This window comes from Oncorhynchus kisutch, linkage group LG20 (genome assembly GCF_002021735.2).
Source record: "Oncorhynchus kisutch isolate 150728-3 linkage group LG20, Okis_V2, whole genome shotgun sequence".
Classification (NCBI taxonomy): domain Eukaryota; kingdom Metazoa; phylum Chordata; class Actinopteri; order Salmoniformes; family Salmonidae; genus Oncorhynchus; species Oncorhynchus kisutch.
Window position 1 is genome coordinate 8247347 of NC_034193.2, and position 13354 is coordinate 8260700.

General features: G+C 50.6%; 1 protein-coding gene across 1 annotated transcript in view; it reads right to left on the reverse strand.

Moving 5' to 3' along the window:
* LOC109866065 (canalicular multispecific organic anion transporter 2) overlaps positions 1-13354 on the reverse strand; it is a 72332-nt gene that overhangs the window by 18451 nt on the left and 40527 nt on the right. Inside the window, exons 8-14 of the mRNA XM_031799230.1 lie at positions 11123-11362; positions 9952-10129; positions 9419-9580; positions 8684-8776; positions 6335-6538; positions 5978-6124; positions 467-548 (exon numbers count right to left, since the gene is read on the reverse strand). Of these exons, the coding sequence (XP_031655090.1) occupies positions 467-548; positions 5978-6124; positions 6335-6538; positions 8684-8776; positions 9419-9580; positions 9952-10129; positions 11123-11362 (1106 nt within the window). The remainder of the gene's footprint in view (positions 1-466; positions 549-5977; positions 6125-6334; positions 6539-8683; positions 8777-9418; positions 9581-9951; positions 10130-11122; positions 11363-13354) is intronic.

The following is a 13354-nucleotide window of genomic DNA, read 5'->3' on the forward strand; positions in this document are numbered from 1 at the left end:
GAAACATAGACCATTAGAATGACTAAACAGACCATTAGAATGACTAAACAGACCATTAGAATGACTAAACAGAAACAGACCATTAGAATGACTCAACAGACCATTAGAATGACTCAACAGACCATTAGAATGACTCAACAGACCATTAGAATGACTCAACAGACCATTAGAATGACTCAACAGAAACAGACCATTAGAATGACTCAACAGAAACAGACCATTAGAATGACTAAACAGACCATTAGAATGACTAAACAGACCATTAGAATGACTCAACAGAAACAGACCATTAGATTGACTCAGAGGCCCTGTCCCATTAGCTTTCCCTTTATCCTATCCCTTCATGTCAGTGAAAAACCTATGGCCTATCAGAACAGCCCAGGGAGTGAAATGGAACCCAGCCAAGTTTGATCTGGTTTCTTGGTCAGCTTGGGCTGGTTCTTTGGTCAGCTGTGTCCATGTTTACCTGTGTTATTCCTGTCCACAGACTCTGGGTCCAGCTCTTCATGACTCAGGAAGTCCTGGATACGCTTCAGAGACACGCTGGCCTGATGAGAAGCTACAGAGTCAACACAATACTCACGTGCAGGAGGAGTGACAGAAGGGGTAAGAGGAGTAGCAGAGTGAGGAGAGGAGAGGAGGAGCAGAGTGAGGAGAGGAGGAGGAGGAGCAGAGTGAGGAGAGGAGGAGTAGGAGCAGAGTGAGGAGAGGAGGAGTAGGAGCAGAGTGAGGAGAGGAGGAGTAGGAGCAGAGTGAGGAGAGGAGGAGTAGGAGCAGAGTGAGGAGAGGAGGAGGAGGAGCAGAGTGAGGAGAGGAGGAGGAGGAGCAGAGTGAGGAGAGGAGGAGGAGGAGCAGAGTGAGGAGAGGAGGTGGAGGAGCAGAGTGAGGAGAGGAAGAGGAGCAGAGTGAGGAGAGGAAGAGGAGCAGAGTGAGGAGAGGAAGAGGAGCAGAGTGAGGAGAGGAGGAGGAGGAGGAGGAAGAGCAGAGTGAGGAGAGGAGGAGGAGCAGAGGAGGAGCAGCAGAGTGAGGAGGAGCAGAGTGAGGAGGAGGAGCAGAGTGAGGAGAGTGAGGAGAGGAGCAGAGTGAAGAGAGTGAGGAGAGGAGGAGGAGGAGCAGAGTGAGGAGAGGAGGAGTAGGAGGAGGAGCAGAGTGAGGAGAGGAGGAGTAGGAGCAGAGTGAGGAGAGGAGGAGGAGGAGCAGAGTGAGGAGAGGAGGAGTAGGAGCAGAGTGAGGAGGGGAGGAGTAGGAGCAGAGTGAGGAGGGGAGGAGGAGGAGTAGGAGCAGAGGAGGAGGAGTAGGAGCAGAGTGAGGAGAGGAGGAGTAGGAGCAGAGTGAGGAGAGGAGGAGGAGGAGCAGGAGCAGAGTGAGGAGAGGAGGAGGAGGAGCAGGAGCAGAGTGAGGAGAGGAGGAGGAGGAGCAGAGTGAGGAGGAGGAGCAGAGTGAGGAGAGGAAGAGGAGGAGCAGAGTGAGGAGAGGAAGAGGAGCAGAGTGAGGAGAGGAAGAGGAGCAGAGTGAGGAGAGGAGGAGGAGGAGCAGTAGAGTGAGGAGAGGAGGAGGAGGAGCAGAGTGAGGAGAGGAAGAGGAGGAGCAGAGTGAGGAGAGGAAGAGGAGGAGCAGAGTGAGGAGAGGAGGAGGAGGAGCAGAGTGAGGAGAGGAAGAGGAGGAGCAGAGTGAGGAGAGGAAGAGGAGGAGCAGAGTGAGGAGAGGAAGAGGAGCAGAGTGAGGAGAGGAGGAGGAGGAAGAGCAGAGTGAGGAGAGGAGGAGGAGCAGAGTGAGGAGGAGGAGCAGAGTGAGGAGAGGGGGAGGAGCAGAGTGAGGAGAGGAGCAGAGTGAAGAGAGTGAGGAGAGGAGGAGGAGGAGCAGAGTGAGGAGAGGAGGAGCAGAGTGAGGAGAGGAGGAGGAGGAGCAGAGTGAGGAGAGGAGGAGGAGCAGAGTGAGGAGAGGAGGAGGAGCCAGAGTGAGGAGAGGAGGAGGAGCAGAGTGAGGAGAGGAGGAGGAGCAGAGTGAGGAGAGGAGGAGGAGCAGAGTGAGGAGAGGAGGAGGAGGAGGAGCAGAGTGAGGAGCAGAGTGAGGAGAGGAGGAGGAGCAGAGTGAGGAGAGGAGCAGAGTGAAGAGAGTGAGGAGAGGAGCAGAGTGAGGAGAGGAGGAGGAGGATCAGAGTGAGGAGAGGAGGAGCAGAGTGAGGAGAGGAGGAGGAGGAGCAGAGTGAGGAGAGGAGGAGGAGCAGAGTGAGGAGAGGAGGAGGAAGAGCAGAGTGAGGAGAGGAGGAGGAGGAGCAGAGTGAGGAGAGGAGGAGGAAGAGCAGAGTGAGGAGAGGAGGAGGAAAGAGCAGAGTGAGGAGAGGAGGAGGAAGAGCAGAGTGAGGAGAGGAGGAGCAGAGTGAGGAGAGGAGGAGGAGTAGGAGCAGAGTGAGGAGAGGAGGAGGAGGAGGAGCAGAGTGAGGAGAGGAGGAGGAAGAGCAGAGTGAGGAGAGGAGGAGGAGGAGGAGCAGAGTGAGGAGAGGAGGAGTAGGAGCAGAGTGAGGAGAGGAGGAGTAGGAGCAGAGTGAGGAGAGGAGGAGTAGGAGCAGAGTGAGGAGAGGAGGAGTAGGAGCAGAGTGAGGAGAGGAGGAGGAGGAGCAGAGTGAGGAGAGGAGGAGGAGGAGCAGAGTGAGGAGAGGAGGAGGAGGAGCAGAGTGAGGAGAGGAGGTGGAGGAGCAGAGTGAGGAGAGGAAGAGGAGCAGAGTGAGGAGAGGAAGAGGAGCAGAGTGAGGAGAGGAAGAGGAGCAGAGTGAGGAGAGGAGGAGGAGGAGGAGGAAGAGCAGAGTGAGGAGAGGAGGAGGAGCAGAGGAGGAGCAGCAGAGTGAGGAGGAGCAGAGTGAGGAGGAGGAGCAGAGTGAGGAGAGTGAGGAGAGGAGCAGAGTGAAGAGAGTGAGGAGAGGAGGAGGAGGAGCAGAGTGAGGAGAGGAGGAGTAGGAGGAGGAGCAGAGTGAGGAGAGGAGGAGTAGGAGCAGAGTGAGGAGAGGAGGAGGAGGAGCAGAGTGAGGAGAGGAGGAGTAGGAGCAGAGTGAGGAGGGGAGGAGTAGGAGCAGAGTGAGGAGGGGAGGAGGAGGAGTAGGAGCAGAGGAGGAGGAGTAGGAGCAGAGTGAGGAGAGGAGGAGTAGGAGCAGAGTGAGGAGAGGAGGAGGAGGAGCAGGAGCAGAGTGAGGAGAGGAGGAGGAGGAGCAGGAGCAGAGTGAGGAGAGGAGGAGGAGGAGCAGAGTGAGGAGGAGGAGCAGAGTGAGGAGAGGAAGAGGAGGAGCAGAGTGAGGAGAGGAAGAGGAGCAGAGTGAGGAGAGGAAGAGGAGCAGAGTGAGGAGAGGAGGAGGAGGAGCAGTAGAGTGAGGAGAGGAGGAGGAGGAGCAGAGTGAGGAGAGGAAGAGGAGGAGCAGAGTGAGGAGAGGAAGAGGAGGAGCAGAGTGAGGAGAGGAGGAGGAGGAGCAGAGTGAGGAGAGGAAGAGGAGGAGCAGAGTGAGGAGAGGAAGAGGAGGAGCAGAGTGAGGAGAGGAAGAGGAGCAGAGTGAGGAGAGGAGGAAGAGCAGAGTGAGGAGAGGAGGAGGAGCAGAGTGAGGAGGAGGAGCAGAGTGAGGAGAGGGGGAGGAGCAGAGTGAGGAGAGGAGCAGAGTGAAGAGAGTGAGGAGAGGAGGAGGAGGAGCAGAGTGAGGAGAGGAGGAGCAGAGTGAGGAGAGGAGGAGGAGGAGCAGAGTGAGGAGAGGAGGAGGAGCAGAGTGAGGAGGAGGAGGAGGAGCAGAGTGAGGAGAGGAGGAGGAGCAGAGTGAGGAGAGGAGGAGGAGCAGAGTGAGGAGAGGAGGAGGAGCAGAGTGAGGAGAGGAGGAGGAGGAGGAGCAGAGTGAGGAGCAGAGTGAGGAGAGGAGGAGGAGCAGAGTGAGGAGAGGAGCAGAGTGAAGAGAGTGAGGAGAGGAGCAGAGTGAGGAGAGGAGGAGGAGGATCAGAGTGAGGAGAGGAGGAGCAGAGTGAGGAGAGGAGGAGGAGGAGCAGAGTGAGGAGAGGAGGAGGAGCAGAGTGAGGAGAGGAGGAGGAAGAGCAGAGTGAGGAGAGGAGGAGGAGGAGCAGAGTGAGGAGAGGAGGAGGAAGAGCAGAGTGAGGAGAGGAGGAGGAAGAGCAGAGTGAGGAGAGGAGGAGGAAGAGCAGAGTGAGGAGAGGAGGAGCAGAGTGAGGAGAGGAGGAGGAGTAGGAGCAGAGTGAGGAGAGGAGGAGGAGGAGGAGCAGAGTGAGGAGAGGAGGAGGAAGAGCAGAGTGAGGAGAGGAGGAGGAGCAGAGTGAGGAGGAGGAGCAGAGTGAGGAGAGGGGGAGGAGCAGAGTGAAGAGAGTGAGGAGAGGAGGAGGAGGAGCAGAGTGAGGAGAGGAGGAGGAGGAGCAGAGTGAGGAGAGGAGGAGCAGAGTGAGGAGAGGAGGAGGAGGAGCAGAGTGAGGAGAGGAGGAGGAGGAGCAGAGTGAGGAGAGGAGGAGGAGGAGCAGAGTGAGGAGAGGAGGAGGAGCAGAGTGAGGAGAGGAGGAGGAGCAGAGTGAGGAGAGGAGGAGGAGGAGGAGCAGAGTGAGGAGCAGAGTGAGGAGAGGAGGAGGAGCAGAGTGAGGAGCAGAGTGAGGAGAGGAGCAGAGTGAAGAGAGTGAGGAGAGGAGCAGAGTGAGGAGAGGAGGAGGAGGATCAGAGTGAGGAGAGGAGGAGCAGAGTGAGGAGAGGAGGAGGAGGAGCAGAGTGAGGAGAGGAGGAGGAGCAGAGTGAGGAGAGGAGGAGGAAGAGCAGAGTGAGGAGAGGAGGAGGAAGAGCAGAGTGAGGAGAGGAGGAAGAGCAGAGTAAGGATAGGAGGAGCAGAGTGAGGAGAGGAGGAGGAGGAGGGGCAGAGTGAGTAGGAGCAGAGTGAGGAGAGGAGGAGGAGTAGGAGCAGAGTGAGGAGAGGAGGAGGAGGAGGAGCAGAGTGAGGAGAGGAGGAGGAGGAGCAGAGTGAGGAGAGGAGGAGGAGTAGGAGCAGAGTGAGGAGAGGAGGAGGAGGAGGAGCAGAGTGAGGAGGAGGAGCAGAGTGAGGAGAGGAGGAGGAGGAGTAGGAGCAGAGTGAGGAGAGGAGGAGGAGCAGAGTGAGGAGAGGAGGAGGAGCAGAGTGAGGAGATGAGGAGGAGCAGAGTGAGGAGAGGAGGAGGAGGAGCAGAGTGAGGAGAGGAGGAGGAGGAGCAGAGTGAGGAGAGGAGGAGGAGTAGCAGAGTGAGGAGAGGAAGAGGAGGAGGAGGAGCAGAGTGAGGATAGGAGGAGCAGAGTGAGGAGAGGAGGAGGAGGAGCAGAGTAAGGAGAGGAGGAGGAGGAGCAGAGTGAGGAGAGGAGGAGGAGGAGCAGAGTGAGGAGAGGAGGAGGAGCAGAGTGAGGAGAGGAGCAGAGTGAGGAGAGGAGCAGAGTGAAGAGAGTGAGGAGAGGAGCAGAGTGCGGAGAGGAGGAGCAGCAGCAGAGTGAGGAGAGGAGGAGGAGCAGCAGAGTGAGGATAGGAGGAGGAGCAGCAGAGTGAGGATAGGAGGAGGAGGAGCAGAGTGAGGATAGGAGGAGGAGGAGCAGAGTGAGGATAGGAGCAGGAGGAGCAGAGTGAGGATAGGAGCAGGAGGAGCAGAGTGAGGATAGGAGGAGGAGGAGCAGAGTGAGGAGAGGAGGAGGAGCAGAGTGAGGAGGAGCAGAGTGAGGAGCAGAGTGAGGAGGAGCAGAGTGAGGAGCAGAGTGAGGAGGAGCAGAGTGAGGAGGAGGAGCAGAGTGAGGAGGAGGAGGAGGAGCAGAGTGAGGAGAGAAGGAGGAGGAGCAGAGTGAGGAGAGAAGGAGGAGCAGAGTGAGGAGCAGAGTGAGGAGGAGCAGAGTGAGGAGCAGAGTGAGGAGGAGGAGCAGAGTGAGGAGGAGGATCAGCAGAGTGAAGAGGAGGAGGAGCAGCAGAGTGAGGAGGAGGAGAGTGAGGAGGAGGGGAGCCTACCTGTACAACGCTACTGATGACTTGGGGCAGCATATTGAGAGGGAACCGTAAGATGTTAAACAGAGACAAAGACACAAAGGCTTTCTCCGCATCTAAAATGTTATTTTTATCCACTGTCACGTACACTGCAAACGTCATCAAGGCAACCTGAGGAGACATTAATAGAAAAAAAATCATGGAAGTAGATCCTTTGGGCAGCTCATGGGTCTGCACTACAGCTGTCAGAGTGTACTCACTCCCTCTAAAAGAGCTAAACGTTAGTCATCTTAGAAATATTACAGAGTTGTCCTTCCTTATGTAAACATGGTATATAGTGTACAACAAGGACAATATAGATGCTGTGCGTGTGTCCCGTACTAGGAATGGTGCGCTGGTCCAGGCCATGGTAGACAGAGCACCGAGGTAGGCCGTCTTGCGGAGCACATTGAGCTCTTTCTGTCTGATCTCCAGAACCTTCTCTTTAAAGGAGTTCTCCCAGGCATACAGCTTCAACACTTTGATCCCGTTCAGAATCTCGTTCATCAGTTTGATGCGAGCGTCCTTGTAATGCATCTGCTCCACCTGAGAGATAGGGGTGGGGGGTGGGTGGGGGGTTAGAGGGGGAGAGAGGGAGGGGGAGGGTAGAGGAGATGTCAAAACAACACTACTTTAGAGAGCATATTCACTGTTGATGCTTTTTCAGATTTCAAGGGAAAATACAGTATTTTACACTCATTAATAGAGGCTTTGATAGTTTTTGTATTTATTATTGATCCCCATTAGTTCCTGCCAAGGCAGCAGCTACTCTTCCTGGGGTTTATTATGGATCCCCATTAGTTCCTGCCAAGGCAGCAGCTACACTTCCTGGGGTTTATTATGGATCCCCATTAGTTCCTGCCAAGGCAGCAGCTACACTTCCTGGGGTTTATTATGGATCCCCATTAGTTCCTGCCAAGGCAGCAGCTACACTTCCTGGGGTTTATTATGGATCCCCATTAGTTCCTGTCAAGGCAGCAGCTACACTTCCTGGGGTTTATTATGGATCCCCATTAGTTCCTGCCAAGGCAGCAGCTACTCTTCCTGGGGTTTATTATGGATCCCCATTAGTTCCTGCCAAGGCAGAAGCTACTCTTCCTGGGGTTTATTATGGATCCCCATTCGTTCCTGCCAAGGCAGTGTTATATGTGTGACATGACATAACACATTTCTCAACACATTAAGTTTGCTCCCTCAGGCCACTACTCTACTACCACATATCTACAATACATAATCAATGTGTAAGTGTGTAGAGTGCATGTCTTATCGTGTGTGTCTCTTCCCAGTCCCAGCTGTTCCATAAGGTGTATTTTTATCTGATTCTACTACTTGCATCATTTACCTGATGTGGAATAGAGTTCCATGTAGTCATAACTCTATATAATACTGTGCGCCTCCCATAGTCTGTTCTTGACTTGGGGATTGTGAAGAGACCTCTGGTGGCATGTCTTGTGGTGTATGCATGGGTGTCCAAGTAGTTTAAAACAGACACCCCGGTGCATTCAGCATGACAACATTTCTTACAAAAACAAGTAGTGATGAAGTCAATCTCTCCTCGACTTTGAGCCATGAGAGATTTACATGCATATTATTAATGTCAGCTCTGCCTGTACATTTCAGTCTTGCTGCCCTGTTCTGTAATTTTCCACTTTGTGTCACCTGACTGAACAGCAGTCCAGGTGTGATAAAACCAGGGCCTGTAGGACCTGCCTTGTTGAGTGTTGTTAAGGTGGCAGAGCAACGCTTTATTATGGACAGACTTTTCCTCATCTTAGCTACTGCTGTATCAATATGTTTTGATCATGACAGTTTACAATTCAGGATTACCCCAAGCAGTTTAGTCTCCTCAACTTGCTCAATTTCCACATTATTAAAACAAGATTTAGTTGAGGTTTAGTGAATGAGTTTTCCCAAATACAATGGTTTTAGTTTTTGAAATATTTTCTTTGCCACCCATTCTGAAACTAACTGGAGCTCTCTGTTAAGAGTGGCAGTGATTTCTCTCGCTATAGTAGCTGACGTATATAGTGTTGAGTCATTAGTAAAGATTGAAAAAGTAAGGGGCCTGGGCAGCTGCCCTGGGGAATGCCTGATTCTACCTGGATTATGATGGAAAGGCTTCCATTAAAGAACACCCTCTGTGTTGTTAGACAGGTAACTCTTTATCCACAATATAGCAGGGGGTGTAAAGCCATAACACATACGTTTTCCAGCAGCAGACTACAATAGTTTAGAGTAAAATAGCATTGTATCTGGTGAAACACATTTTCTTCCCCCAAAAAGTTTACTTAGCGTTGGTAACAGGCTGATTGGTCGGCTCTTTGAGCCAGTAAAGTGGGCTTTACTATTCTTGGGAAGCGGAATTATTTTTTGCTTCTCTCCAGGCCTGAGGGCACATATTATTCTAGTAGGCTTAGATTGAAGATATGGTTGCTCAACATACAAAAAAGGCAGAGTTTGAAGCACAGTAGTACAAACTTACATCAGATCTATACAGGGCTTTGATGTTGGACCCTTAGCATTTATGTGGTAAAAAGTTGGGCACCTGTTTCTACATTGACCCTTAGATTAAACAACCAATTTATTTTCTATGAGACTTTATCATCTTAATAACAATCATCATCACCACTACTTCAACTCCTTGTCCCCAATGATAAGCCCTCATAGAGTAGCAGAGGGAGCTATGTATACCTGGTAGGCTCGTGTCCTCACAGCGATGGCAGCATTTAAAGGAATCAGGAGGATCATCACAGCAACACCAGCCAGCACTGACGGACCCAGATTCTACAACACAGAGACAAGGCATGACCAATCAACATAGAGACAAGACATGAGCAACCAACACAGAGACGAGACATGAGCAACCAACACAGAGACGAGACATGAGCAACCAACACAGAGACGAGACATGAGCAACCAACACAGAGACGAGACATGAGCAACCAACACAGAGACGAGACATGAGCAACCAACACAGAGACGAGACATGAGCAACCAACACAGAGACGAGACATGAGCAACCAACACAGAGACGAGACATGAGCAACCAACACAGAGACGAGACATGAGCAACCAACACAGAGACGAGACATGAGCAACCAACACAGAGACGAGACATGAGCAACCAACACAGAGACGAGACATGAGCAACCAACACAGAGACAAGACATGAGCAACCAACACAGAGACAAGACATGACCAACCAACACAGACAAGGCATGACCAATCAACACAGACAAGGCATGACCAATCAACACAGGCAAGGCATGACCAATCAACACAACAGAGATGGACCCTGGTTCAACAACACAGACAGACCAGACATGACTAATCAACACAGATGTCATTAGATCTACTTCCCCTACAGTGTACTAGTTATTCTATGGCGGACTAATAAACCCACCTCCATGGTAAGAACCCACCCACCTGCCACAGGAAGTATAGCGCCAGTATGATCTGAAGTGGGGCGGACCACAGCATGTTGAGAAAGGTGGTGAGATCCATGAAGCGCTGAGCGTCCACTGACATCAGGTTGACTATCTCTCCCACTGTAGATGTACGCTTGGCCGCGTTCGTGATGATCAGAGACTAGGGGGAGAGAACAGAGAAAGAGAGAGATAGAGGCAGAACAGAAGATAGAGAGAGAGATTCAGTACTTTCGCCACTGTAGTGAATGTGTGTTTGTGTATGCTCCTGTGTGTGTGTGTGTATGCTCCTGTGTGTGTGTGTGTGTGCTCCTGTGTGTGTGTGTGTGTGTGTGTTCCTGTGTGTGTGTGTGTGTGTGTGTGTTCCTGTGTGTGTGTGTGTGTGTGTGTTCCTGTGTGTGTGTGTGTGTGTGTTCCTGTGTGTGTGTGTGTGTGTGTTCCTGTGTGTGTGTGTGTGTGTGTGTGTGTGTGGGTGTGTGTGTGTGTGTGTGTGCGCATGCCTCTGTGTGTGTGAGAGATTCTGCCTGTGTGTACCTTCCTGTAGATAGCTCCTATAATGGCGGTGCGGAGCCTCATCCCGGTGACGAAGCAGTACTGGAAGTGTTGGTGCAGGATGAGGGTCTGGAGGAAGGCTGTGAAGAACATGAGGAATGCCAGGGCATAACCCCACCAGGTGGGAGCTTCCTTCTGCTTCGTGAACGAGATCAATAAACTAGTGAGAGAGAGCGAGATCAAATGGAAATAAAATGGTTAATGTATTATTACTGTTAAGAAAATGTCTTGCAGCATAACATACTGAATATATACAAATAATATGTGATCTGTAAGTACAATGAGCAAAGGGCCCTAGAACGAAGGGCCTAGAACGAAGGGCCCTAGAACGAAGGGCCCTAAAACGAAGGGCCTAGAATGAAGGGCCTAGAACGAAGGGCCCTAGAACGAAGGGCCCTAGAACGAAGGGCCTAGAACGAAGGGCCCTAGAACGAAGGGCCCTAGAACGAAGGGCCCTAGAACGAAGGGCCCTAGAACGAAGGACATAAAACAAGCAGAGGTCACATTACCACCGTGACACATTACCACCGTGACACATTACCACCGTGACACATTACCACCGTGACACCCATTTGGTTTATGGAAAGATACGATCTACCTAACAACCTATCACTGTCTCTTCTCTCCAGGAAATAAATCATTAATAAACCCCTCTTTACGACAGAGGGGGGGTTTATGTTTATCACAGAAAAGCGGCCGTCATTCAAATACACACCCAGTCATGATAGCCTACACCGGGAAGACATTTACACGTTGGCTTTGCATAACATACAAATAAGACCCATAAGAATGAAAAACGAACACCATGCAAAACTTAATTTTTTTTGAGAAAACGAGAGACCATGATAGATTGTTAGGTAGATAATTTCCTTCCATAAACCACATAGGTAAATACTGTCCAGGTACTTGGAAACACTGTGGTAGTGAGAGGAACAATGCTGTCCTGTCACCCTGTAAAGCTACAAGGAAACAGATGCTCCTATGATGGGTCTGAAAGAGGAACTACAGCAGTTATATTGAAATATCTCACAGATATTTATCTTTACTCAGAACTTCAAATTGTATTCAGGCCCACGTTCAGCGTGTTCATCTTAACATATAGGCTTCAAACAGCTTCATAAGGGGTTATAATGCTTCGTGGTGCTCTACTTACCTGAGGAGCTGTGGGTTGACGAAGGTGATGAGGTCCTGTAGGAGTTTAAAGGCAGATCCGATGAGGAAGTAGGGTCCAAAAGCCTTGATGAGGGAGCGGAGGAAGGAGGGCTTCTTGGGGGTTCTCTTTTTGGACAGCAACACCTCCACCTCCTCAGGACTGTTCTCCCCCCCTACGTGGTTGGACTCTCCCGCTGGCGGAGGCTTGGAGTACAGAGCCTGGGTGGACCGGATCTCAGCACTGTGGAGAAAATGGAGGCAAAGTAGTTCAGTAGAAGAAGCATTCATCAAATTCAACTTTTTCCTTGAAGTTAGCAGATATATTGTATATGTTTGTGTGATTTTCTCCCAGAGATCTGAATGTGGAGTGATTTCAATTAGAGGATTAATCAATGAAACACAACCCTCCTTCACACCCCCAATTACAAGCTTAGGCCTCTCCTTCATATAACTTCACTGGTCCTTCTGTAAACTGAAGGTAAAACCAGACAGAACTTGGCAGGGAAACTGAAAAGAAATAAATTAAGGGAAAGAAGGGAGGAAGGAAAGGGAAAGAATGAAGTAGGGAAGGGAAGGGAAAGAATGAAGTAGGGAAGGGAAGGGAAAGAATGAAGTAGGGAAGGGAAGGGAAAAAAGAAAGGAAGGGAAAGGAAAGAAGGGAGGAAGGGAGGGAGGGAGGGAAAGAAAAAGAAGGGAAGGAAGGTTTACTACAGGTTTACTACTGTAAATGATGATGCATTATGGGAAAATGTGGGTGGGGAAATAATTGCAGTATTTTCAATGGTACTGTAATTTCACCCCTCAATCTTTGGAGCGCTTAAAACCTTTTGACCACAAAATGGGGGCATGGTTTGTAGTTTGAGAGTATGTGTGGAACAACGGAGGTTGGAGTTCAGCAGACAAGCTGGTGTTAAGTGATTTTGGACCAGAGATTTACATTGGAGTCATTTTGCAGACGCTCTTATCCAGAGCGACTTACAGTTAGTTATGTACGACAACCATCTCGTCATAACTAAAACATTTGTCAATACAGCCAGCTACAAAGTCAGTGCTAGTAAGACACAATGTAAGTATGGAACAGTGGGAACAGCTGTGTGGCTTTCACAAGCTGAAGTAATGGAACTGTGGGGCCCATGGCTGTGTGGCCTTCACAAGCTGAAGCAATGGAACTGTGGGGCCCATGGCTGTGTGACCTTCACAAGCTGAAGCAATAGAACTGTGGGGCCCATGGCTGTGTGGCCTTCATAAGCTGAAGCAATGGAACTGTGGGGCGCATGGCTGTGTGGCCTTCACAAGCTGAAGCAATGGAACAGTGGGGACCATGGCTGTGGCATTGACAACCTGAAGTAATGGAACAGTGGGGCCCATGGCTGTGGCATTGACAACCTGAAGTAATGGAACAGTGGGGCCCATGGCTGTGGCATTGACAACCTGAAGTAATGGAACAGTGGGGCCCATGGCTGTGGTATTGACAACCTGAAGCAGAAAGTTGTTTTGGGGTAAATGTTTATGGTCTAGCAAGTTCGTTTGACAAGCTTTCTGGTTAAAGGTTTATGTGGTAGCCAACTGCTTGCTTTTGATAAGTTAAAAATTTATATTTTCACTTTGAGAAAAACATAAATCCAATCAATTATTAAGATGGTAGGATTGAAATGTTTTATAAAAAAATGGCAGAGAGAAAACAGGTAGTTTCTGTTTAGAGCAAAAAGACGGTTTAATCTGGTTACCAGCCGGAGTTTGAAAGCCAGACTTTCACTCCACTGCTTTCCAGGCAAGTTCCAGTCTTTTTCCATTCACTGCAGCAGCCTGTTGGAAAGCATGATGTGAACACTGCACCAATGTTCTATACTTCTTACTGATCTGTACTGTGAATGAATTCAGACTTTGATACTAGCATGCCCACTTTTGGAGTGGATTTAGCAAGTGACATCAGTAAGGGATCATAGCTTTCACCTGGATTCACCTGGACAGTCTATGTCATGGAAAGAGCAGGTGTTCCTAATGTTTAGTATACTCAGTGTAAATCAAGCACAGGAGATTGGTGGCACCTTAATTGGGGAGGGCGGGCTCGTGGAAATGGCTGGAGTGGAATAGTATCAAAAACATGGGTTGATGCCATTCCATTAACTTCTTTGGGGTAGGGGGCAGCATTTTCACTTTTGGATGAATAGCGTGCCCAGAGTAAACTGCCTCCGACTCAGTACCAGATGCTAATATATGCATATTATTATTA